The 23454-nt window shown below is 42.7% G+C and overlaps 3 protein-coding genes across 5 annotated transcripts; 1 reads left to right on the top strand and 2 right to left on the bottom strand.

The window, feature by feature from the left end:
* Positions 1–1259: 1259 nt before the first annotated feature.
* atg13 (ATG13 autophagy related 13 homolog (S. cerevisiae)) lies at positions 1260–5450 on the bottom strand. Of its 3 annotated transcripts, XM_058050666.2 has the most exons (17): positions 5370–5450; positions 5216–5296; positions 5028–5147; positions 4873–4919; positions 4468–4608; positions 4350–4390; positions 4142–4238; positions 3932–4039; positions 3772–3862; positions 3568–3666; positions 3338–3421; positions 3121–3230; positions 2905–3031; positions 2284–2358; positions 2103–2210; positions 1908–2036; positions 1260–1833 (listed from the first exon to the last, which is right to left on the bottom strand). In XM_058050666.2, the coding sequence occupies exons 1-17, from the start codon at positions 5436–5438 to the stop codon at positions 1756–1758; spliced, it is 1605 nt and encodes a 534-aa protein (XP_057906649.2). In that variant the 5' UTR covers positions 5439–5450; the 3' UTR covers positions 1260–1755. The 3 variants fall into 3 exon arrangements, with proteins under 3 accessions (XP_057906649.2, XP_057906650.2, XP_078652990.1); XM_058050667.2 differs by lacking the exon at positions 3568–3666; XM_078796864.1 differs by lacking the exons at positions 3338–3421; positions 3568–3666.
* An 896-nt stretch (positions 5451–6346) lies between these two features.
* Positions 6347–8367, top strand: harbi1 (harbinger transposase derived 1). The gene is made up of 5 exons (XM_078796865.1): positions 6347–6729; positions 6808–7010; positions 7081–7376; positions 7449–7624; positions 7709–8367. Exons 1-5 carry the CDS (start codon positions 6565–6567, stop codon positions 7907–7909), a joined length of 1041 nt encoding a protein of 346 aa, XP_078652991.1. The 5' UTR covers positions 6347–6564; the 3' UTR covers positions 7910–8367.
* On the bottom strand, positions 7975–23027 carry creb3l1 (cAMP responsive element binding protein 3-like 1). The gene is made up of 13 exons (XM_058050668.2): positions 22423–23027; positions 18050–18182; positions 16616–16702; positions 13947–14101; positions 13790–13871; positions 13525–13715; positions 13299–13445; positions 12963–13021; positions 11773–11841; positions 10789–10891; positions 10561–10687; positions 10075–10237; positions 7975–9898 (listed from the first exon to the last, which is right to left on the bottom strand). The coding sequence occupies exons 1-13, from the start codon at positions 22531–22533 to the stop codon at positions 9862–9864; spliced, it is 1464 nt and encodes a 487-aa protein (XP_057906651.2). The 5' UTR covers positions 22534–23027; the 3' UTR covers positions 7975–9861.
* Between the last annotated feature and the right edge of the window lie 427 nt (positions 23028–23454).

Below are 23454 nucleotides of genomic sequence, written 5' to 3'. Positions count from 1 at the left end.
TAAATGATTACGTTATCCATCGACATCCAATAATTACTTTTCTTACTGAAAAGTTGGCAACTGTGTCTTCTGGTAAAGCTTAGCTAATAAAAAAAAGTGTACGTCACGTGTCTACAAGAGGGCCGAGGCTCTGCTAGTTTTCTTCCCTCCGTGGCATGAATTTGACACCTATGGTGTACGTCTTCGAATACAGAAAAGGCAGAATACCGTTTTTTTTTACTTAACACGAACACTTTCTTCTTGTTAGCATTGTCTTTGCGACAATATGTTTAGCCACAGTGTACGAAATAAGTATGACGCCCGCTAAGACAGAAATTACCACCCTCGTTTATCGCAAAGTATGATTCATTGGTTATTAACTTGAACGTAGAACAACCTGTTAACAAGCTTCTAAATAGTTTTTTTTCTACATTAGAACCCACTAGACAGACAAACCCCTTATAGTGTCACTGCCACACATTACACAATATAGTTGAAGCTATTTCACAAAATAAGGCTATAAAATATTGACTTACGCAGTGAGTTCCCGCTTGTTCTTTTGCTTCCGGTTTCTGTCAGCACTTCCAGCAGTGACTTGTCTTGTTAACATTACTGACACCTAGGGACCAGTGTAAACTACTACATACACCATCACCACAGCGTCTTTCAATGCCCGTTTTGAATTTTAACCCACTTGGCCATTTTCATGTTGGAAATGTTTGATTTAGGCAAAATGTTAGTCAAATGTATATAATAGGCTGTACTCAACCATGAAAGAGTGATTTATTAGTGAATACATTTTTGAAGTTGTGAAATTCAAAGCGCAAGGTGGTGAGAAACAACTGTACATGGAAAATAACTTTTTGGTGTCTTATAAATAAAATGTTCAAATAAATAAGCTTGCATTTCATGGGTTAAATTCTAAGAATATTTCACGATCAGTTTTGTGTGGAAGTTTTCCGTGAGGGTAGTAAGACAGAGGGTGGCAGGAGGGTTAAAGCTTTGCTGATGTGCAAGAGAAAAGTGGAAATGTGTTGTGCTGTGGCATGAAGCTATTCGGGTGGCGATGTGTTTAAAGTATTTATATATACAGTTTCAATAACTACAGGGCTTTTTTGGAAAGTGAACTTCTCAGACCAGCTGGGAACTACATGAGTTGTGTACTTTCTATACACCTGGCATCTATTTATTGTGTGAGACTTGCGAACTTGCAAGGAGCAGCCTTTTTTTAATCTTTTCAGGCTGCTTGCATCCCTGCCTTCCAGCTTGTACACATCATATTTAAATATACATGCTTTTTATTTGTACAGGTGCTTAAAGTGACATGATGCTCAATGTGTTCTGGTTAAACGCGAGTATCTGAAGCAGGACCAGTGTCTGTACTTGTATTTACAGTGGAGGATGCCAGTCAGTGGCTAGGGGATGGAAACATTGATGTACAGTTGCACTAGAAATTATTCATTGTTCATTACAAGTTTTCAATGGTTTAATGGATGGCCAATTAAAACTGACGAGTGCGGGGAATGGAGCCCCAAAACAAAGCTTCCACGCATTGTTGACCCAATCTCTGAAGAATCAAGAGTGGCTCTTGTAGATAAAACATGTTTTTGTTTATATTTTGGGTGCCTGGAACGAACTGGGAAAATGTATTCATTTTTCCTAAATGGACGGATTACTAACAAAAACCGAGGCTCCACTGGTATTGGAATGATTTCGAGTGCAACTGTAGTCTCGTTCTTGCAGGACAGCTTATCTTCCAGACATCATCATCCTCATCTACTGAAGCATGTCCACAAAAGCGTCAAACTCGTCAATGTTTTTCTCATAGATGGCCAGTTTCTCTGGCAGTGAATCCTGCATGGAAAAAATTGTGTTGTAATGATGCAAACAGGCACTGCACGACTTCTTAAGGTCAAGAGATGCATTACCAGATCATCAGCCATGGACTGGGAACTGATGTGAAGTGAGAGGCTAGTGAGCTGTGGTGGGTTCTGGAACTCCCTGTAGAAGGTTCCCAAATCCATGGGTAGCAAGTCGTCCTTGGAGAAAGCTGGCCGCTAAACGTGAAACAATGGATCAGGAGGAAGATTCGGGCATGGAATGAGACACGATGAAGCACGTACAAAGTCCACCATTACAAAGTCGTCCTGCTGTGCGGATCCCTCTGAGCCCTGCGAGCGCAGGCTGGCCTGCAGGGGGGACAGGCAGGTGGGAGAGTCTGGAGGGTGGACCTGAACACGCAAACACAACCAACTCTCAATCTTGGGTGTTCAAATACGTCCATCTTTTAGCATCCACGCTTACCATTGGGTCATTGTCCTCAGAGTCCAAGCCTCTGGGAGCAAATGCAGCAAATGGCAAGTCCATAGTGGCCGTTAGCTGCAAAAAAAAACAAAACAAAACACAATATTATCAGATGATACTGGCCTAGAATTGAGATATCGGATCATATCGGTATCATGCTTCATCAAACTGCTCCGTGCTCCACAGCATCTGGGATTACTTCGAAGCTTCACCGTATATTCCGGTGTACGAGGTGCACCCACTTAATTTCTTAGTGGGAGAAAAAAAACGTACGGCGAGTTTGTCAACACATTGGAAATAGCAGGATGTCTTTACCTAATTTAACAAGTCTGCCTCACAGCGTCACCTTACAAACACTAAACTCATCACACAGCAAGTTAACACTCATCAGGCATACCCAATATACTGTATATACACAAACATGTAGTTTAAACTGAACTTTTTTTTGTTTTCTCATAATGCATTTCATTGGAGGACAGGCAGCATAGAAAATGGTGGCTGGCTCTGTTCACCAGAGGGAGGCTGACATAATTGCAGAGCCAGGATGAATGCACTGCTCAGATGCAATGCATTGTGGGTTTATTATGAAGCATGAATAGCATGAAATGTGTGCAAAATTACCTGTGCATTGGGTTTATTGACAAAGGCTCCCACTTTCCTTGTGAATGCACTGAGCGACTCGACTGGGTCTGAGGGAGAAGTGCTTCTCCTTCCCTCTCCACTCAGGGACAAAATGTCATTGTCACCACTGGGAGGCAAAGAATAAAACAGAATGTTTGCCAATATAGGTAGGCTCTCACACACATATACTTCAGCTTTAATTTGCAGAGAGATTACCTGCTTCCAGTTGTATTGGTGATGTGCTCTACTGTCAGATGGGTATCTGCTCCACGGTGAGGCTGTGCTGGATATAACATAACCCCATCCTCCTTCCCAGCATGCAATGTCTGAGGAGAAGACATTTAGTCTTGTATCATGTCTGGAACTAGCCAGCTATCTACCCGTTCCTGGAGTTAGTTAGTGCTTCAAAGTATACCATAGTGTTGATTACTACCTGGTTTTGATTAGCAGCAGTGTGACATAGGTCAGCAGTTGCTGCATGGACAGGAGGCTGGTAGGACAACCTAGAGGTATACAGCTACATTTTGCACGCAAAAGACAGAGCAGTGTAAACAAAATTGACATTTCATTAAATATTAGGGGTTTGTGGTTGTGTTGGTTAAAAATGAAGTGGAAGCAAGTCGGAAGCAAAGTAGGAGGGAAAATAAGCAAGTGGAGACTCACAGTGTGAGTGACAAGTCCAGGAACCAGTGGGAACTGTGGACTGTCCAGAGGGAGGGCTTTAGACAGCTTAGAAGGAGAAGGACTCAGTGTACAGACGCACTATAAAGCAGTCCGATGACAGGAAGAGGACAAAGCACAAGAAGAGACCAGAGAAAGCAACATGAAAAACACAGAAAGTTAAGAAATAAAGGCAAGTTGTCTTACCTGAGACGGGGGAGAAGTGGAGAAGAACGTCGTGCAAGCCTCCTGTGAATCCTGAACCCCTGAGAACGTTCCTCCGTCATCATCTGGTGCTCTGTGGGGAACAAAAATCTGCCAAATCAAACATTCAAAAACATTTAAAGCAATTTAAAGCCATTTATACCTGTAGTTGCAGGGCTGACCCATATTTGCAGGTCGCTGGTTTGCACCGGGAGGATCCACAAAGTGATCCACAATAATCCCCATGATCGGCGCAGATCGCTCAAACTGCCTGCAAACCAAGGAACTGCTTGTTACAAGAAGTAATCAGGTGTACATTCTATAATGCAGCTTCATATTTTTTAATGTATAGCAAATCCTCTTTGTGTGTTACCTGTTAGACATGAGCGCCAGGTTGGTGCGATAGGCACAGGACAATGTGATAGTACCAACAGGGGTGCCCACAACACCAACGCGCACCGTCTGGAAACCTTCACACACAGTAATATTACCTAACAAGCTCATCAGCTAATATATACACACAACATATTAGACCGATTTACATGTGTATGTTTGCTACACAAAGCAATAATAATAGCTACCTTCTCCTAATCCACTCATCTGAACTTCCCCAAAGTAGATCCTAGATGCCAAAGAGGCAGAAAAAATTGATTGACTGATTGTGTAAACGCATTAGAAACAGATATACTGTTAACTCACCTGTATAATATGACATAGTCATGCCCCTGTTTTCTGGACAGTTTGTAGGCAGGTGTTACCCTGGTGATGGCCAGCAGAGACTTCAGAAGGACAGACAGACGGTTGTAGACTGTGTACGACACTTTTATGTCTTTATCACACCTACAAAAGAAATACATGCATTTAATCATCATAATAAATATTACAAATGCAGTGGAAAAGTGCATACATCGAACACAATGTAACACACACAAAAACATCATTTATTCTTTACCAAGACTGAGTCATCAATGTGTGGATGTGTTGTTCGGGCACCCGACTATTTATTTATTTATTTGGGGTACTGTTTGGCCGTACAATAAAACAAGACTTTTGAATCGTTCAAAAAACGCAGAGTATGCAAACAAATAAACTTGAAAAACTCACTTTTCATTCATCTCCAGGCACCAAGTCTCTAGCTCCATAGAGTCCCCCTTAATTACACAAACAAACAGATGATGATGATGATGCCAGGTTATTCATCTTCGGCGCCTTTAAGACTTTATATTCACATGCCATGCCACAAGGATTGAGAATTTTACCTCTGAGGTCTTTAGAGATATCTCCACGCACATTGAGCGCCCAACGCCAGGAAGTTGGCCAGCTAGTGCTTTCTTGGCTTCATGAGTCACCTCTGGGATGTCTTTGATTGCTAAATTAAACTGAAAAAACACACAATATGATGAATTGTTATGACTCATTTCAACTTAAAAAAATGCTCATGTTATACCCAATCAGAACCAGTAGGGGACGAAGAAGAGCGAGTGCAAATCTTCTCACCAAGGCGAGCCTGGACTATCACCTGAACGGTCTACAAATGTAAAATAAAACTTGTTGAAATGTGTCCTCCCACCAGTCATGCAACCATCATCTAGATCTCACACCTTCAAGGCAAAAAACTTGATGAACTTGTCCAAGTCTTTTTTATCCTGGAGGCTCAGGTCACTCTCCATGTTGCCACCACCCTGTAAACATGAGCACACAATGAAGATGTCAGTATTGAGAAAACAGTTTTACCGAAGGCCTTTCAGCTAACATTCTTACATTGCATTTATCCAATAATTACACTAAATATTATTATAAAACCATTACCATTTCAAGAACTTATATAGTAAACGTATATGTAAAAAATATTATATAGATTAACACATGTATAGATAGATAAGCAGGTTCTCCGATAGGAAACTTCTAAATGAAACTACTGGTAACTACAATTAGAACACCTACTACCGCAAACACATTAAACTAGCATAAACGTTTATGGTCATTATTAGATAGCAGGTGAGGCCTCCACGTCACCATTAAAATGCAAGTACACTATATGGAGGTAGCGTCAATCCACTGACAAACACATTATTATGCACACTTTTAAAAGGTCGAATAACGTAAGAGAGCAACGCCGTCAATTCATCAAGGGGTTAAACAGGTTATCCACCATAGGAACTGATGAATCATTAGCAAAAACAGCTAGTGCTAGCTGCTAAGCAAGCTAGCTAGCCGCCGCGCAGTTTAGCCCGTTACAAAAAAGCAAGCCTTACATTAGATTTCCTTTCGCAAAGCAGCTCCGGGATAACACAAATCAGGTCAACAGGAATATAGATTTAATGTCTTTTTCTCGAAATACTAGTACACCCAATTCCAATGTTAACAACGTCAACAGAGGCTGTGCTACTGCTCTGTTTATCTTCCCCATGTCGACATGTTTAGATAGTAACCCTTTCCCAGCAGCACTTTCGCCGAGTTTCTTTAATGTACGAAGTATGAAGAAATAAAAGGAAAGATCAAGACAAATTATGATTTTAACGGTGAAAACATTTACTATACATGAAAAGACTGGGGTTACATCTAAATAGCAGTCTGTAAAAGCTCATAGCACTTTGTAATGTATTTTGTTGAATCTGCGAACGAGTGTAGTAAGTTAGTTTCCTTGGCGGTGAAGGTAAATGCTAAATGTGAATAATGAAAAACCTACTTCTGACTGTTCATAACATCGTCTAGTGAGCATAGAATCCGCAGAATGACGATGCAATTTGTTGGGTAGTTTCTACTAACGATACATTTGTATCGATTACCAGCAGCATGGCGATTTCAATAGCCGTTCTGGATTGTGATCTACTGTTGCATGGTCGGGGCCACAAGACCTTGGACCGCTTCAACCTGTCCTCGGTGTCTGACGACTTCCTCCTCACACAATTTGGCTTCCCCAGAGATTTCATCCTGTATTTGGTGGAGTTACTCCGAGAGGTGAGCCTCTTTTCACACTTTCAAGTGATCACATCTGATCCGAACCATATCTTTCTGAAACCGACTGTTGTCTCACAGTCCCTCTGTAGACGCACACAGAGGTCCAGAGCCATCAGTCCTGAGGTCCAGGTACTCGCCGCTTTGGGCTTCTACACATCCGGATCTTTTCAGACGTCAATGGGAGATACCATCGGAATCAGCCAGGCATCCATGTCTAGATGTGTGTCCAACGTGACCAAAGCTCTGGTTGAGAAAGCTCCCCAGTTCATCACACTGAACAGGTTTGATGAGAAGCTACTGTGCAAGCAGACAAAAGCAGCAGAACTTGAGCAATATATGTTTCTTGCACAGAGATGCTGCAGTCACAGAGCAGACTTTCCAGGAGTTCCAGAGGGTGGCGGGATTGACTGGAGTCCTGGGAGTGCTGGACTGCGTTCAGGTCTCCATTAAAGCTCCCAACAGCGAGGACTCGTCCTATGTGAACAAGAAGGGGTTTCACTCTGTTGGCTGTCAACTAGTTTGTGATGCCAGGGGCTTGCTACTCAGCGCAGAAACCCACTGGCCTGGTGGGCTCAAAAGTGTGGAGGTTTTGGAGAGATCTGCCCTTCTCAAACAACTGCAGGAAACTCAAGATGGATATTTCCTGGGTAATCACTATTAGTGTCACCTCGAAGTTCAATTCATTGATGTTGAGGTGAAATTTTTTTATTTTTGGTCAGGTGACAGCCGCTATCCCCTAAAGAGGTGGTTGATGACCCCAGTGATGTGCCCGCAATCCCCTGCAGAGTTTGAATATAATCTTGCTCATATCGCCACACATGAGATTGTGGATCGAACGTTTAGAGCCATCCAGACCAGATTTCGATGTTTAGATGGCACTAAAGGATACTTGCAGGTATTTTGTGTTTATTTCTATCATAGAACACATGTGCAAGAATTCAGAGTGGAAATGACTAAACCTTTGAGCTCCTTTGCACAGTACTCGCCAGAGAGGAGTTCGTCCATCGTGTTGGCCTGTTGTGTCCTCCACAACGCCTCTCTGCAATCAGGACTGGACGCTTGGACTCTGGAGAGGACGGACCCTCTGGAGCAGCCCGAAACTCTGGAGCAGAGACCAGAGGACCGAGATATCCAGGCGGAGGAACTGCGCAAACAGCTCATCCTCAAGCACTTCAGCTAATGTGTGCTTGGAGCTCACATGGGACGGACACAGAAGCAAGCAAGTCCACAGACACGGTGATGCTGATGCAGATTTTTAATATTTTGCTGGTTTCTACTCTACTGACTACACTACGATAACATAGGAATATATGGAGGAACATGCAAGGTGCTGTACAACAAACAATAACAACAATCCTCTGTGGAAATTCCTTGATTTGATTTTCTCAAGCATTTGTGAGCCAGATGTCCACAAGTTTAGCTTCATTGTTGTCCAGGTTTGGAAAAAGTGACCCAACCCTTCCAGCCATCTTCCTGATGGCTTTGCAACATATTTCCACTGTATGGACACTGATGTAGGACCTGTTGTGATGACACCAAACCAAACACAAGCAGTGGGACAGATTGTAGTCTTTTGGGATGGTAGTGGTTTTTCACATCCAGGAATGTAATAAACACTCTTTCTACAAATAAATACAAGACACGTTACTGCCACACGGGCATATTTGACATGGCACTTAAATCTGGGTCAATTCCTGTTGAATATTTAGCAAATATGTCAATATTTCTTTTTAAAAGGGGACGAAAAGTCATTTTGCAGTGAAACATAAAACAGAATTGCTGTAAAGTACACATAAAGCCCCCACAGGACTTGAACTACACACCCCCATCTTAATCTTTACACATTCCCAACGTCAACACATGTTTTATGCCATGAAACAAACAAGCAATTGGGCTTTTTTTTTTGCTTGCAATTAATATTTGCACTAATATTTTTGTGTCTTTTACATCATTATTTAGAAAAACAAGACAATATAAAGTAATCTTAAAAACAGTACATTTATTTATTATTTTTTTGTTGCATAATTTAAATATGCTTGATTTTGATGCTGCAAATATATTATATATACACTTAAATTCATAAAAATACATGTATGTCACAACGTCTTGTTAGATCTCTCCAACATCTTTTTTTTGGGGGGGGGGGGTCAATATGAATGAATTCAGGTTGATGAAAGATTTCACAGCCACAGATAGATTAATTGTTCTTTAAAAAAAAGTGAACTTGTCTAATACTTGGGGGGTCTTTGGTTGGCTCTCTAAACCTTTTAAAGGGGACAGATTATGCTTTTTCCACTTTTCTGACATAAATGTAGTTACAATGTTGTATTCTCGTGTTAAACCATGTAGAAGTTTCAGATAATGAGGTTTGTGCATTTTTGAGTTAGCCCTGAAAGAAGATTGGGATGGTTCAAAACTTCGGTTTCAGAAGGCGTGGTAAAACTGTTCCTTTGTGATGTCACACAGGAGCGGACTTCCTTATATGGCCATGGCTGTAAACCAGATAAGCTCTCTGCCCTCTCCAATGCTCTGCTCCCGTTTATGTTGCTCGCAATGCCTGGTGAGGGAAAGCCACATTTGTTTCCAATTCCTAAAGACGCCACCATCAGGCACAAGTGGTTGGAGTTCTTGATTCCCTACCAGCAAAAGAAATGCATTTTAATCCGTCAACGGCATTTCACACCGGACTGGACTGTTTTGTGAACATGGGCTACTATGCAGCTGGACTAAAACTGATTAAAAAACAGATTAAAACAGACAGTTTTCGCTGGAAGCACAAAATCCAAAGAAATACAACTGAATAGGTGCAGATTCCTGAAGAACCAGAAAGCTTTCTGTCCTGGTTATGGTGTGTAGAGTCCACAACTCAATACAAAATGAGCATAATATGTCCCCTTTAAGGCCCAGTGGAGAAAGGCAAGAGGAAGGCACTCTAATGACTTCCTGTGGTGGACACCAGCATGCCTACTTGACTGAGATCCATGATGTCATTGACTTCCATTCCAAGTTGCAATGTGAGCTACTCTTAATAAATACGGGCAGGTAAACCTGGTGTACGGGGGGGGGGTCATGAATTGGAGGGAATGGGTATTGCAGTCGGGATCTTGGGATGTGACAGAATGTTGGATGATATTAGAAGAATTCTGAAACCTCTTTTGGTTTCGTTTCTCTGTGGGGGTGAGAGTAGACGTCATTGTCATTAGTGATTCATTTCCGGTCAGAAGTTTACAAACTTTTTTAAACAAGGCATAAAAATGCCTCAAAAAATGCACATGACATTCACTCACATGAAGAATCCGTACAGTCCACATGCAAGACTGCTGAGCTTGGAGTGGCAAACCGTACCTGTGTTCCAACTTGGGCCCTCTTGTCTTGTTTTTGTGGGCGTCAGCTGTGTAGCGGCTTGTCTGGAAGCCACTTTGGGACTGTATCCTCTCCACGAGTAATGTCGCTGATGTGTCCTCCAGTGGAGAGCCTTCATCGAAGAAGAGGAGGCTGCGGGAACGGACTGCAACGCACGCATGCAGACTTTCATTAGCTTGTCTTGTGGATGGTATCCTGTCAACTCCACAGCGTCTCGTCTGTGGGATGCGCTCCGCTTCATGTGATCAAGCAAGGGGACCACATACTAATGTGGGTTTTAGAATTAATGAACCAATCAATTTCCCATTGGTTGGGATTGTACTGTAATTACGCTGTTGTTTTTCTGTATAGTAACTTTATTGGCCATACAGGTGTAAAAATAAGCAAACTAAGGTCTACATTCTGTACTACTTGCATTTCTACATTGTAGAACTTTGACAAAAAATGTGTAATTAGCTGCCCGCATACCCTGACTGGTGGTGTAGAGGTCCTCTGACTGGGTAGAGGGAGGGGAAGCGGCATGAGTGACGAAAGAGAGGGAGGAGAGGCAAGGAGAGAAGGACCCCAACACCAGGACAAAACACAAGGCCATCATCTGCATCGAGAGAACAAAACACTCCAGTGGTCAGTTATGCAATGACAGCATGACGGTAACATCCACAGGGAAGGCAAAGACATTCAAACAGCTACACTTACCATGAGGCATGTCCCTGTTTGAGTTGATGCTATTTTACAAGCGCGGGGGACAACTTTCCCTGAAATTAGCGACTGGAGTTTCTGCAGCTGCTGTAGGAGAGTCCTGCAGACAGGTGAGGAACCCCCCCCAAAATGAATGATTGTGTTTTAGGTTCATTTAATCTAAATATCATCACAATTGCAGTGTTAGACCAGTTGAATAATATAATATGCTGTTTTTTGTGGCACCTGGAGAGCAGGGTTCTGATGGTATGCGCTGCAATGACACAATCTGACCACTGAGGGGAGACAGAAAACCGAGTAGCCGTCACAAATACCCGCGGTTGAACGTTTGAGAGGAACTGTCATGTATGTTCAACAAGAGCCATTGGCTCGGTCAGTCAGAGAGAAAAAAACACACCAACGCCATGAATTATTGTCAGTCAGAAATATTCAACTGGCACAGTAAGCAAGTCAGGCAATCCCCAAGTCCAGATGAAAACGTCACCCAGAGGTTTTGCAGGACCCACACAGAGAAACATAGAAAGATGAGCATCATCTTCCCACCTCACCACACACAAACTCAAACTTTGATGACAAGCCCCAATGACTGACGGTTATTTTAGACATACAGCTATATATATATTGAATGCAATTTGGGATGGTATTGTGAGCCAAACAACCACTAATAACTGGAGAGAAGACACAACATCTTTTTTTTAATACTTGCTCTACTGACTCTTGGAGGGTGTTAAAGAAAGCTGTGATTACAGACTCCTGCAGACAGAATCCCCAACCAGCACCACCGGTACATCCATCTTGTCTGCATGAGCAATTATGGTTGAACGAATGGTGAAAACCATTCATTTCAAGATGCATGTAGTTTAATCTTCCCCTGTGTGTGATCCATCTTTGAAACCCAATCTATGTTTTACTTGGAGCTAAATGTGCAGGAACGACAGGATCACCTTGCTATCAGTGTTTGTGTGTCTTTCAGATCTTTACCTGTTGGCAGACTCCAGGTTTTCCACTTTTCTCCACAGGTCGCCATTTTCTGACGTGTAATTGTCCACCCTGAGAGAACAAAGAAAACATACATTGTTACATCCAAACACTGAAATAACTCAAACAAGCAGCCAAATGATTATTTTTCATCTATAAATACCTGTGTGGATTCGTACCAAACTGTTCCTTGTGATCATGAACAGACAGACATCATTTATTCCTTTTTCATTGACTTTATGTCATCCACAGCGGTCCTAAACACTATCCAAAGTACTCGTCTACATTTACAACTTAAATGTGAGTATTTGCTTCATGAATTGGTCTTCATTTCGAAGCCGCACTGCTTCCAGTACGTGTATGTTAGATTCTTTTGTCCAATCAGATTTCAGGTTGCCATGTCAATATAATTTGCCCATGGCCTTCAGAATCAGGAGTGCTTGCCCCCCCCCCCATCACTTAAACACTGTTAACAATGGAGCTGTTTCTTAAACCAATCAGATTTCAGATTCGCCTCACAGGGCCAGCTAGCAGGCGTTCAATAGCGTCCACATAGCAGCGTGCTTGAACGCATCATCACATGAACAGCGCAGTGCTTAATTGATCCTGTTCCAAAGAAAGACCGTATAGAAAATGTTAAGGATAATCCCAATGATCTCAATGATAATCTCAATGGTCAAGTACCGATCTCATAACACAAAGGCGTTAGCATTGAATGAGTCTCATTCATCACATGCTCCTCGAGCCCCCAACCCGAGGAATCGACCAATAATCCTGTGGAACATGCGACCACTCGAGCCCAGCACACACACCAAGACAAAAGAGTGTTTTCTGTCTTCATGATGAACCTTTCCTAACCTGTGACAGAGGCTGCAGTCAGCTGGGAAAGGCTTTCAAATTAGAAACAGCTGGATTTGAACTCTGACCGCCATGCCTTTTTTCCCCCACTTTCCCCTCACTGGCGTGCGGCTGGCGTGTGCTCTCATAGTGCATATAAGTGGGAAGAGGTTGTTGGTTTGGATGAAAGCCTTTCAGGTTTTCATTAGGTGAAATGTGATCCAACTGGCTGGATGCAAAAGGTCGGTGCCACTGATATATTGTCATATATTTAGTGTAGCAAGAAAAAAGCGGGAGCTGCAGATAAGAGAAGGGGGCTTGAAAAAAGAACAAAGCGTTATTTTTCCAACACTCACTTTTTCTCCAGACATTCCACATACTCTTTCTTCTTCCTCCGACTCTCCTGAGCTGAGATCTGTTTGAAGAAATAAAATAATGCTTATTCCCTTCACTAAAATTGGCTTTTTTCTGTTTAATAGGCCCCCGTGGCTTATCCCAAAATTAAAATTAAGTACAGCCTGCATCAGAATATTACCAGGAATAAGATATTGGGACAACACCGGTTACAACTCAGCAATACAACAAACAAAATGGACGTAGCATCGGGTACTTAGCTGGCCAAACAAAAGGACAACTGATTATGTGTCGTCAATATCTAAATTTGTTGATATGTTGTCCAATAAACAATGTACCTTATTTTTTATCTTTCGTCTGACTCTCTTCAGCGCCTTTTCTTCACTCTTGGTGAGAGGAAGTTTGTTGGGTACAGGATATCCCTCAGCGACCAGAGTCCTCTTTTCTTCCTCTGTCAGCATGAGGGGGCCGGAACCCTGCAGCTTCTGTACAAAGATGCATTAGTGAGAGTATTAGCATTGATAGCATGTGGTGGTTTGTGACGAGGATCCATCAGGGACTGACATGTGGTGCGGTGAGTAGAGGTGAAGACGAGATGGCTGTAGATGAGGACAAGGAGCCACGACCTCCTGGCCTCTGTTGGGGCTGCGGGGAAGACGGTGGCAGAGGGGGGTGCGGGGAGGAGGGTGGCAGGGAACCGTCACTGTCGCCGTGGTTACTGCTTGGCGGAGTGGGTGGAAGCTGGAGGGCGTCATCTGGAGAGAAAGTGGGTTGAGGAATTGTTTTGCTGATTGTGAGGTAAGTGCTAACGTGTGGATGCTGAGTGTACCGCTAGGCAGGCCGAGGTACTGTCCCATCTCTTTGGGTTCATCTTTAATAGCCACAGGCTTGACGTCATCCGGACTGTGCACCTGTAGAATAAAACCGAGCTTTTCACACATCAACGACAGCGCGTGTGTCTCTTTCCTGCGGAGTACGGTACTTACTGTGTGTCTCCATGGTGATCCTCTTCGTGGAGGAGCAGGGCTTAGGACAAAAGCTGGGCCGTCCACAGGCTGTGGCTCTGACCTCTGACCCACATCGGGCTCCTCCTGTTTCACTAAAATGGCTGATAGATCTTGACTGAAGCTCCATTCGAATTCTACAAAACGGCAAGGATGCACTCTCAATGTCACTGGTTTATGGTTATGTTTAACAATGACATCATCATTACATACGATCCATGATGTTACATAACCATGCGGTGCAGCCTGGTTTCTTAAGACAAGGTGGTTTTTAATAGGACCTGGCACACTCTGGTCTAGCTCATTTAACTTTGACTCAGATTGTAGAGCCAAAGACTTATGAATTTCTGACTTCTGAATGAGGGACAGGAGCCAATCACAAGCAGTGCACTCACAACGAGTTTGTCAACCCATTGGAAATCGCAGGTCATTATGTATAACAATATATTTTTTAAATTTAATTCATCACACAGCAACTTAACACTCAAACTGTGTACTTCATAAATAGTACCAATACAAGTTTAACATTTAAAAAAAATCTTAAAAGTTTTCCCATAATACATTACGTCTGAGCAATGTAGTCAGCGGTGCTGCCAAGGTACTGCAATGACATCAGCCTCCCTCTGGGCTCCTCTTATTGATACATGTTTGTATATTTATGAGGTATACCATTTAAGTGTTAAGTTGCTGTGCAATGCATTTGGTGTTCTTTGTAAGATGACATCATGAGTCAAGAGTATTGACCTCCAAAAAGGATTGAGAAGCCTGTCTTAAGTTTTTTCATACCTGACGCTTGTTGACCAGTCTCTCGCCCAAAATCAGCTAGGATAGGCTCCAGCCTACCCCCGTGACTTGAATGAGGATAAGCGGCGTAGAAAATACATGTATGGATGATTGGCTCCTGTCAAGAGCTGCCTGGTCATCACTGACTTGTGCGTGCCACAATATGTTATTTTATGATGTGGGCATATTTGGCTTATATGTGTCCAATTTTGTTTATCCTCGAAATTTAGTGGGTGTGGCTATTCATTCCTCCCCGCCACTGATATTTGTGACTGAAGGAGTCTAATACATTGAACAAAATAAATATTGATTCAGAACTAGTGCAGTTGATGTTGTAGTGTAGAGGTTTGGAGTTGACTGAACCTTTTATTACAGAGCCGTTCCTTTTACACCACACTCTAGTCCCCCGGAGGTGGCAAAAGTGGTGTAACGCCCCCTCACAGCAAAGAACAAAATCCACGCACCACTGCAAGTACAGTGGGCATGCAAAACTATGATTTATCAGTTGAAGTGCAACAGTAATGTAAATCATAACCTAACTTTTCCAATGTAAATTGCAACTTTAGTGCAATTACGCGGTTCAGATATGAACACACACACACACCTTGCATGTTCAGTTTAACACGGCTTTAGTGTGTTCAAGTTTCTTTTAATGTTTCCTACACACGTGTCGCCTTTGATGCAACGGGTTAGCTCACAGACTGGGCCGACTATTGACACAGTTTGGGGCAATACTAATGAGGCCCATCTTACTGCTTGCTGAGTCTGCTGCCTCATTAAGCGAAGGCAGCTTGAGTGGAAGCCTCCACCACCATTCTTTTAATGAGGGAGGCAGAGGCAACTGTTGCCAGCATAATTACAGTATGATCATTACCTTTTATTACTGCAATACCGGAGTTTACATGACTTCAGTAGAATTTGATATTTCCATAAAATCATGAAGAAATAGTTAAGTTTTTATACACTCAGGTAGGAACGATGACCATTACTGAAAGGCTGCAGAATGTCGTCGCAGCAGGTAAAGGGAGAACACTCTGATCTCAGTAGGGCAGCGGCTCTATTAAAACAATGGTGGTCACAGCACAGCGGGTCAGGAGCTACAGTAAAACACACAGCTTCTCCCTAACCAGAACCTGACTAGTCAGGAAAAACTGTAAGACCACAGGCCAAGCTGGGAGGCAATGGAGATATATGTATAGACGGAGGGCAGAGCTACAGAAAAGATGAAAAACATTTGGGAAACAACAGAAAAACTCATGCATACATTGATGTGTGTAGTTGTCAACATGGTTGCAACCGCACGTGCTGCATTCTAACCCTGTTTCTCTCTGTAAACACAAATCAGACAAATCTGACGGACACACTGCTTTTTTTATTTCCAAGTGAACTAATTTTTTCTGCTCATTTTGGCAGAGCAGGTAATCTGATATTCGTACAGCTGAAGTGAATTTAATAGGATTAAGGGCAAGCGAGCATGAGAAAGACAATGCGAGAGAGAGCGAGAGAGTTTCTTCTGGCTTCGGCTAAAGCTGCACTCAAAACCATATGCTTATCATAGCTGAGTGTGTGTGTGTGTGTGTGTGTGTGTGGGGGGGGGGGTGTGTGTCTACGCGCTAGGTGGGCAGGGCTTACTTAGCAGGGGTAAAACTGCACAGACAGAAGGATCCCTGGGACAAGCGGAGAACAGAGGAGCAAAGACACTTTCAGACAGGGACAAAAGGCCAGGAAGAAGATGAAGAGGACATTTTTATGCATGTTTTGCAGCAACACGTGTTCACTAAATCACAGCAAGTGACACAACAATCGCCCGTACCCGTACGTTCTTCACAGACGGCAGTCATGTGAAGGATAAAGAAGCGGTTACCCACCAGAGTCTTGGTCCATCTTGACTGACAGGGCGGGGCTCTGGGGGGCGGAGTCTTCGCTCAAAGAATAGCTGTGCTCTGCTTGGATGTCTATGAAGCCAAAGATTGAGGGCGGTCATGAGTGACTGACAAAATAGATGGTTATACACACAGTACATTCTATTATTAGTCTTTGAAACATAAAAAGGTAATGGGGTTTCAGATCAAAAAGCAGTGCAGTCATTTGAAAACAGCCCCTTGGTACTACACTTTCAACTTTAAAGGTCAAGATTGTTTAAACCAAGGCCAACGCAGACTTCGGAGTTTTGGTAGAAGAGGAGGTGGCCTAAGTTGTCGACAAGTTTGGGGGAAAACTTGATACAGTTGGTCTCTGTGCCGAGTTGGCTTGAAAATCCAGCTGAAGTCAGGGTTTGGGGTTCATTTCTGTGCAGATGTTGACTGAGAGGTCAAGCAACTAGCTAATGTGCACGAATCCTAGGATATGAAAGCCCATTTCAAAATATTAGCAGGGTTGCCGAGCGTTTCTTGGATTTCACCCACTTGAAAGCAAACATCTTCAACGCAGCATTTGGCAACGAGGGGGAGGTCACTGGAGCCATCACTCATACCACGTTTTTTGTACACCCTGATTTTCGTGTGATGTGGGTTTTGATGAAAATTATTGCCAAAAATATGTTTGTCTGTTTCCGTTAGACAGTAACGTGCAGTCAGGGGAGGCAGGTGAGGCAGAGCATCAAAAATCATGATGAAAATAAAAATGGTATTAATATTTATAAATAAAAAATAAATAATATTTTGTAACTGTACTGTTTCTTCCACACTCGGCCATCTCTGTGTGGAGTTTGCATGTTCTCCCCGTGCATGCGTGGGTTTTCTCCGGGTACTCTGGTTTCCTCCCACATTCCAAAAACATGCTAGGTTAATTGGCGACTCCAAATTGTCCATAGGTATGAATGTGAGTGTGAATGGTTGTTTGTCTATATGTGCCCTGTGATTGGCTGGTGACCAGTCCAGGGTGTCCCCCGCCTCTCGCCCGAAGACAGCTGGGATAGGCTCCAGCACCCCCAGTGACCCTCGTGAGGATAAGCGGCAGAAAATGAATGAATGAATGAATGAATGTACTGTTTCTAGTTGTGTCCAGTTGAATTATTGTCATTTTTGGTCTGAATCTGCCAATTGGTGGAAGCACTGCGATCAATCAGCCAATGATCCGTATCGGCCGATACCATTGAAAAAGCACGGATAGATATCGACCAACACTTGTGTGCCCCTCTGCCGATCAGCTCCGCTCCTACTGCAGCATCCAGAACATTTATTATCTAACAAATGTGTGTGGAGCTAATTGTGTTTACACCATTTCCCTATGGAAAAGTCATTGAAGTTCCACAGTGACTGTCTGGCCTTATTTACAATAATGCACACAATGTCAAGGCTGACCTGGGCTGCTGTCGATGTCCATGTGTAGCAGTGAATGCCTGTCGGCCAGCAGGGGGCGCTCTAACAGGTGGTCCTCAAAGAAACTGCTGAATAACTCACTGCTGAAGTCCTCCATCTGGTCACCTGAGAAAGGCTGCACACAAAAATATAATGCTTTTTGACTCGTGTGGCTGCCTGGGTGACATGAAATAAGGTTTCCCCCACATCCTCTTTGACAATTGTGTTTCTTGTTATCAGGGTCTCTGTATTTAAAATGTATACTAGTAAAACTGTCAGTCAAGAAGCTGAAACAGCTGCTCTGCAGGCACACTGCTGAGTAAAGGGAAACAAAAAAATATTTTCATGAGGGATGAGTCTATCTTTCTACAGCAGCAGAGGTTGAATTTGTGTTGAAACACTTAATGGAACAAACTTGTGTATACAGCACGCACACACATGCACAGGGTGGCTAGTGAAGTAGCCTAATTTATTACTTCCACCAAATAGGATTTAGTTTTACTTGGTTAAGATTGATTGATCTTTTGTTTGTGTGTGTAGTAGTACATGGAGAACATTTTTTTAGTGTGTAGGGAAGTTCTAGCTTTGAATTGGCGCTATTGCTAATGACTCCTGCTAACCGTATGACTGTATTGTAACTTTATACAGTAAAGTCTCGTTATATCGATATTGTCGGGAGTCGGAAAAAATATCGATATAACCGGACTGTCGATATATCCGATCCTGCGCCAAACTGAAACCACAAACGCCAGCATGTACATATGAAAAACAGTGATTATTGCAAGCGATAAAAAGATATCTGAATACAACACAATTAAATACATGTATTTGTACGCTTGTGTCTTCGTTGGAATAGGTGTGTATGCTATGTCAGTTGGTTCTTCTGTTGCAGGCATGTGTTTGGCCAGCTATGTGGGGCGGGTTGAGCATGACCTGTGAACCAGGAAGTGCGGGAATCGGTGTGTGTGCTGTGCTCTGGTGGTAGAAGTGTGAAAAATAAAGTTGACTGGAAGCAGCCGTTCACCGTGTTCTTTTTTTGGTATTGAAATCCTTAAGCAAAGATTGATTTAAGCTGCTTTTGTATCGATATAAGCAGACCAAATTGGCTGGCGGGAGATGAAAAGGGCATCGTAGTAACCGGATTATCATAATAACCGGGTATCGTACTAACGGAACTAATTATATCATAAAAGACTAGAAATTTGCCGGGAAATGAAAATAGTATCGTAATAAGCAGTACTTCGATATAACGAGACTTTACTGTATTGATCCTCCAGCATAACATAACATTATTGTATGAACTTAAAAAGTTCCATATGCAAAAAAGCCTGTGAATATGGCTGCTAGACAGCAGAATTCATGGAACCATTTATCACAGCAAGTCTTCCAGGTCCCGAAGCAGCTAAACAGCCCCAGACCACCATACTACCACCACCACATTTTCCTGTTGGTAAGATGTTTCTTTTTCTGTTTTAATGTATTCCACCCACAGTCAGCCACCAGGAACGCCCACTCCGCTGTGGTTGGTCACACTCCCAAGTGCTTAAAAGGACTTCCGGTTTGTGCTGCTAGCTGCTAACCCAACTTTATAGGAGCATTTTATTCAATTTACGGCAATTTATCTTTTTAAAATGTCCACTTTTAACATACAGCCATATCTGCTGAATCCTGAATCGGTCTTGCCGTGACATACTGCAGACAACACTCAAAAATGATCATTTTCGCTCCCAAAATTCCTCAGTGATCCATCGTGATTACTGTGTTGGTTACGTAAACCTCACATGATGGACAATTGTTGCTCAAACAGCTGCTGTCAAAGTGGACCTACTGTTACCTGCACACTGCATTCTACGCTGGGAAAAAAGCAGCATTTTTACAGCTTATTCTCACGCTTATGTGTCATTAGTGAAGAAGAGACAAAGAAGAGAGGAAGATGCAACAAACACAAGGTGTAATTATAAAAGCAACGCCTGTAATTAACCGTGCTTTGTTTCCAACGCATCCATTCCACCAACTGCCATAGCAGCATTTGTTTGCATTGCATCTCCAAATCAAAACAAGCAACGGATGCAAGGGCGAGAGGAGAAGCACCTTCACGACACCAAGGCCAGCCGAAGTAAAAAGCAGCACAACCACTTCATCATTCTGTGTGCTTTTCTAACAAGTCACCATTCACGTGATTATATTCGCACTTTCTTGCATGGCTGCTTATAAGAAATACATTTATAAAACTGCAATTGTGCCATGGAGTTAAAAACAAAACCAGTGCTCCCTAATGTGGCTGCAGTGGTTTGGCTGCATTTAGCTTCACTCGTCTCCCAGTTAATGTGGTCCCTGTGTGCAGACTCAAGTCAACTATAGTTCTCATGAAAACAGAAGACACACACACACACACACAGTAGCATGCCTGCTCACATTCCTTTGGGCAGGTCAATGTCCAACCAGCAGTGAGCATGCAAATGAGATGGGTGTGTCGTTCTACAGCTGGAGTGCAAGGTCTGAATGGAGCGTAAACCCCCCCCAAATTATAATAATGAATCGAACTCAGTAAAATGAAACGGACAAAGAGATGCAAACATGCATATTAAAAAAGCAGTAAGCTGAGAAAGAAACATACAATAGGTGTGTAAATATTGCTGTATGTGTTTAAAGTACAATTTTTCCTTTTGCAAATCATGTAAACTTGGGATGTCCGATATTGGCTTTTTTGCAGAAAACGTTTATGCCGATATTGTCCAACTCTCATTCAGCCGATACAGATATGTGTAACATGACATACCTCCTGTGATGGAACACATGTGTTGTATACAGCTTTTTTAAAATATCGGTATTTAATATCAACTTTTCATGCCGATATGGAGCCGATACTTATCGGTACCAACAATTATCGGACATCCCTAATGTAAACCCAATGAATCCATTCCAGACACAAATAAATATGACCAAAATACATTCATAGTTTACATGGAAAAAAAAATACATTTAATACAATTTTTACATTTCTGGCAAAGATGGCGAGGAGCGAAGAGGGCGGGGACGTCATCTTCATACTTTGCAATGATTTTTTTTTGCTTAATTTCAATAATGTTTTTCTTCTTTATCAATGTACTGGCATTCACAATTCTGACTAGCTTGTTATGTGCAGTATATATATATATATAAGGCAAAAACCTAACTGCATTTAAAAACCAATGTAAACTGTAGAACGATTCATTGACTCACACAAGCTTAGTGGATGACCAGAGCTACTTAAAGGCACGCAACAATTATGATGATCACTAACACCATGGTTGATGAAGTCATTAACATTAATGTGCAGCAGGAGTCTTCATCACCATGAAATGAGGGTAAAAAATCAAATCATCGTTTACATTAGTAAGTCATGAAAATGCATGTGCAAAAATTGGTAGGAATATGCTTGTTCCCGCATGCTACTATACTGCTTGTACTTGTTCATGCAAACATCGTCATGTTATAGCAGCTGGAATTAAGCACATAACGCCTCAGGTATAGTGGGTAATGCTGTTGCCACCGGTAACCTGTTGTTGTTCAATTGAGGCAGAGGATGGAAGGTCGAATTAAGGCCGGGTGGTAAGCACCTGTTGCCTCACGGCGGACTTGGAAAGTTACACCTGCACTTGCATGGGTTCACTTACATACCGAGAGCCTGGTGTAACATTTTGGCATTCATTGGCGTGAGAAGTACGCAGCAGTGTGAAAGTTTGAGACATTTAGCAGGTGGTGCTAAGCTTAATCAGGTGTAAATACACTACACCAGGGCCGAGGGTTGCATACAGACCACTTGATTTGATAGTATTTGGTGTTAATTACATGCTAAAACCAGGACAAAGCAAATTTGTAATTGTATTTATGTGAGGCTGTGTTTACAATGTGCCACCTTCCAATTAAAAATGAGCTGCTGGCTGCACATGTTAATCTCACTCCCTGGCACCTTAAAAACTGGACTTGTTATCTTAGATTGGTGGACTATGCATTTTGAATGACACCGTCAGAGAGATATTAATTAACCGTTACATCTAATAATACTGTTGATTACAGTGATGAAGAAATGCATATAACCACAATTTTAGAATCACCTTCGGCAATTATAATTACTGATTTACTAATATCTTTCTTGAAGGCGATCAGTGGAGCTTAACAGTGATGAGTTATAGTGTGAAAAGGTTGAAAGGTTAATAGCACCGGATATCAATCAGGATCTGTCACAGCCCTCCCGATGTCCGGCTCCGGGCGGAACAGGTGAGGTGTGTCGATTTTACAGGATTTTGAATGCAGCATCCGCCGGACGACCAGTGAGCTTGCTTTGCGTCAGCTGAAAGAGTACTCAGTTCGCCGTGAGTAAGTGTGTGACTCACCACGTTGGTGAGGAAATCTCCGTCGCTGAGTTCCTCCAGGTCCAACAGGTTGGAGCCTCCGGACGAGTAGAGTTTATCCGCTGTCAAAGTGTCTAAGATGGACTCCATCATTGTCGCCTTCTATAGCTGCGCACGTGCCGGTAAGAAGTCATGAAACAAAACGTTCCAAACAGCTGTCGGGACGCCCGGCCGCGGTACCGGCGTCCACGGAGGACGTGGCTCGGTCTTTGGACTCCGGTTGCGGTACTTCACATGAATGTTGGAACGGTCTTCCTCATCCAGCTGCTGTAGAGCCGAGCCTCCTTCAACTTTCTCCCTTGAGCACCGGAGCTCCCACGCATCGATGAATATTCAGCGAAGCCCCGCCCACCATCAGTGACGTAACACACACACAAACATACCCAACGTCAGAAACCTCATTTATGACGCTTTTCCAATGCGTTGAGTACCTACTCAGTATTTAGCCAGTCACAATTTTCTATTTCAGTCAAAGCATTACTCTCCTCATCCTATAGTTCCAGACGGAATCACTACAGTTTCAACTTGAAATGTATGCTCACCAAATTACTGTGGAGCCAGTTTGTATCGTCACCCCACGGACTGGCGACTGACGTCGAGTGGTCGTCAACACAGATGAAATCGAAACTATATTGCTTGTGGATTTGATCGAAGACATAACAAGAATTACCGGTGATACATTTTTCAGTATGCTGCCATAATTGTGTATATTTTTATTTTGATTATTCTCTTGTCATTTGATATTGACTGCAGGATTGTATATGGTTCTGAGCTGTGATTCAGGTGTTGGGCTGTAGGGGGCAGTGGCGTTTACATGCTAGTTAGAACCAGCTCAAAAGAAAACAAGTTACCGAGCCGGAGCACAGCTGAGCTATGATCATAATGCAATCCTACACTACTCTTACATAATAAGCTCATGTTACTCCACAACCTACTTCCTTTCCTTTATTGTCTCACTTGCTATTCCATCTCCCTCCTGTATCATTGTACAATAGTGGAAAGATCTCAAGGGAC

The sequence above is a fragment of the Doryrhamphus excisus genome, linkage group LG15 (assembly GCF_037039965.1).
Source record: "Doryrhamphus excisus strain RoL-2023G ecotype Guam linkage group LG15, RoL_Dexc_Guam_v1.1, whole genome shotgun sequence".
In the NCBI taxonomy this organism is placed as follows: domain Eukaryota; kingdom Metazoa; phylum Chordata; class Actinopteri; order Syngnathiformes; family Syngnathidae; genus Doryrhamphus; species Doryrhamphus excisus.
The sequence above is the reverse complement of the archived record's forward strand: the minus strand, read 5'-3'. Positions and strand labels throughout refer to the sequence as shown.

Excerpts from the sequence above, each read along its gene's own strand:
- harbi1 (XM_078796865.1), top strand. The coding sequence starts at position 6,565 with ATGGCGATTTCAATAGCCGTTCTGGATTGTGATCTACTGTTGCATGGT. Across the intron at positions 7,011-7,080 it reads CAGTTCATCACACTGAACAG|AGATGCTGCAGTCACAGAGC; the intron begins GTTTGATGAGAA and ends TTTCTTGCACAG. Across the intron at positions 7,625-7,708 it reads GCACTAAAGGATACTTGCAG|TACTCGCCAGAGAGGAGTTC; the intron begins GTATTTTGTGTT and ends TCCTTTGCACAG.
- creb3l1 (XM_058050668.2), bottom strand. The coding sequence starts at position 22,533 with ATGATGGAGTCCATCTTAGACACTTTGACAGCGGATAAACTCTACTCG. Across the intron at positions 13,716-13,789 it reads GTACCTCGGCCTGCCTAGCG|ATGACGCCCTCCAGCTTCCA; the intron begins GTACACTCAGCA and ends CTTTCTCTCCAG. Across the intron at positions 10,892-11,772 it reads AACCTGGAGTCTGCCAACAG|GACTCTCCTACAGCAGCTGC; the intron begins GTAAAGATCTGA and ends ACCTGTCTGCAG.
- atg13 (XM_058050666.2), bottom strand. The coding sequence starts at position 5,438 with ATGGAGAGTGACCTGAGCCTCCAGGATAAAAAAGACTTGGACAAGTTC. Across the intron at positions 3,231-3,337 it reads CTGCTGCTAATCAAAACCAG|ACATTGCATGCTGGGAAGGA; the intron begins GTAGTAATCAAC and ends TCTTCTCCTCAG. Across the intron at positions 3,032-3,120 it reads ACCAATACAACTGGAAGCAG|TGGTGACAATGACATTTTGT; the intron begins GTAATCTCTCTG and ends TTTGCCTCCCAG.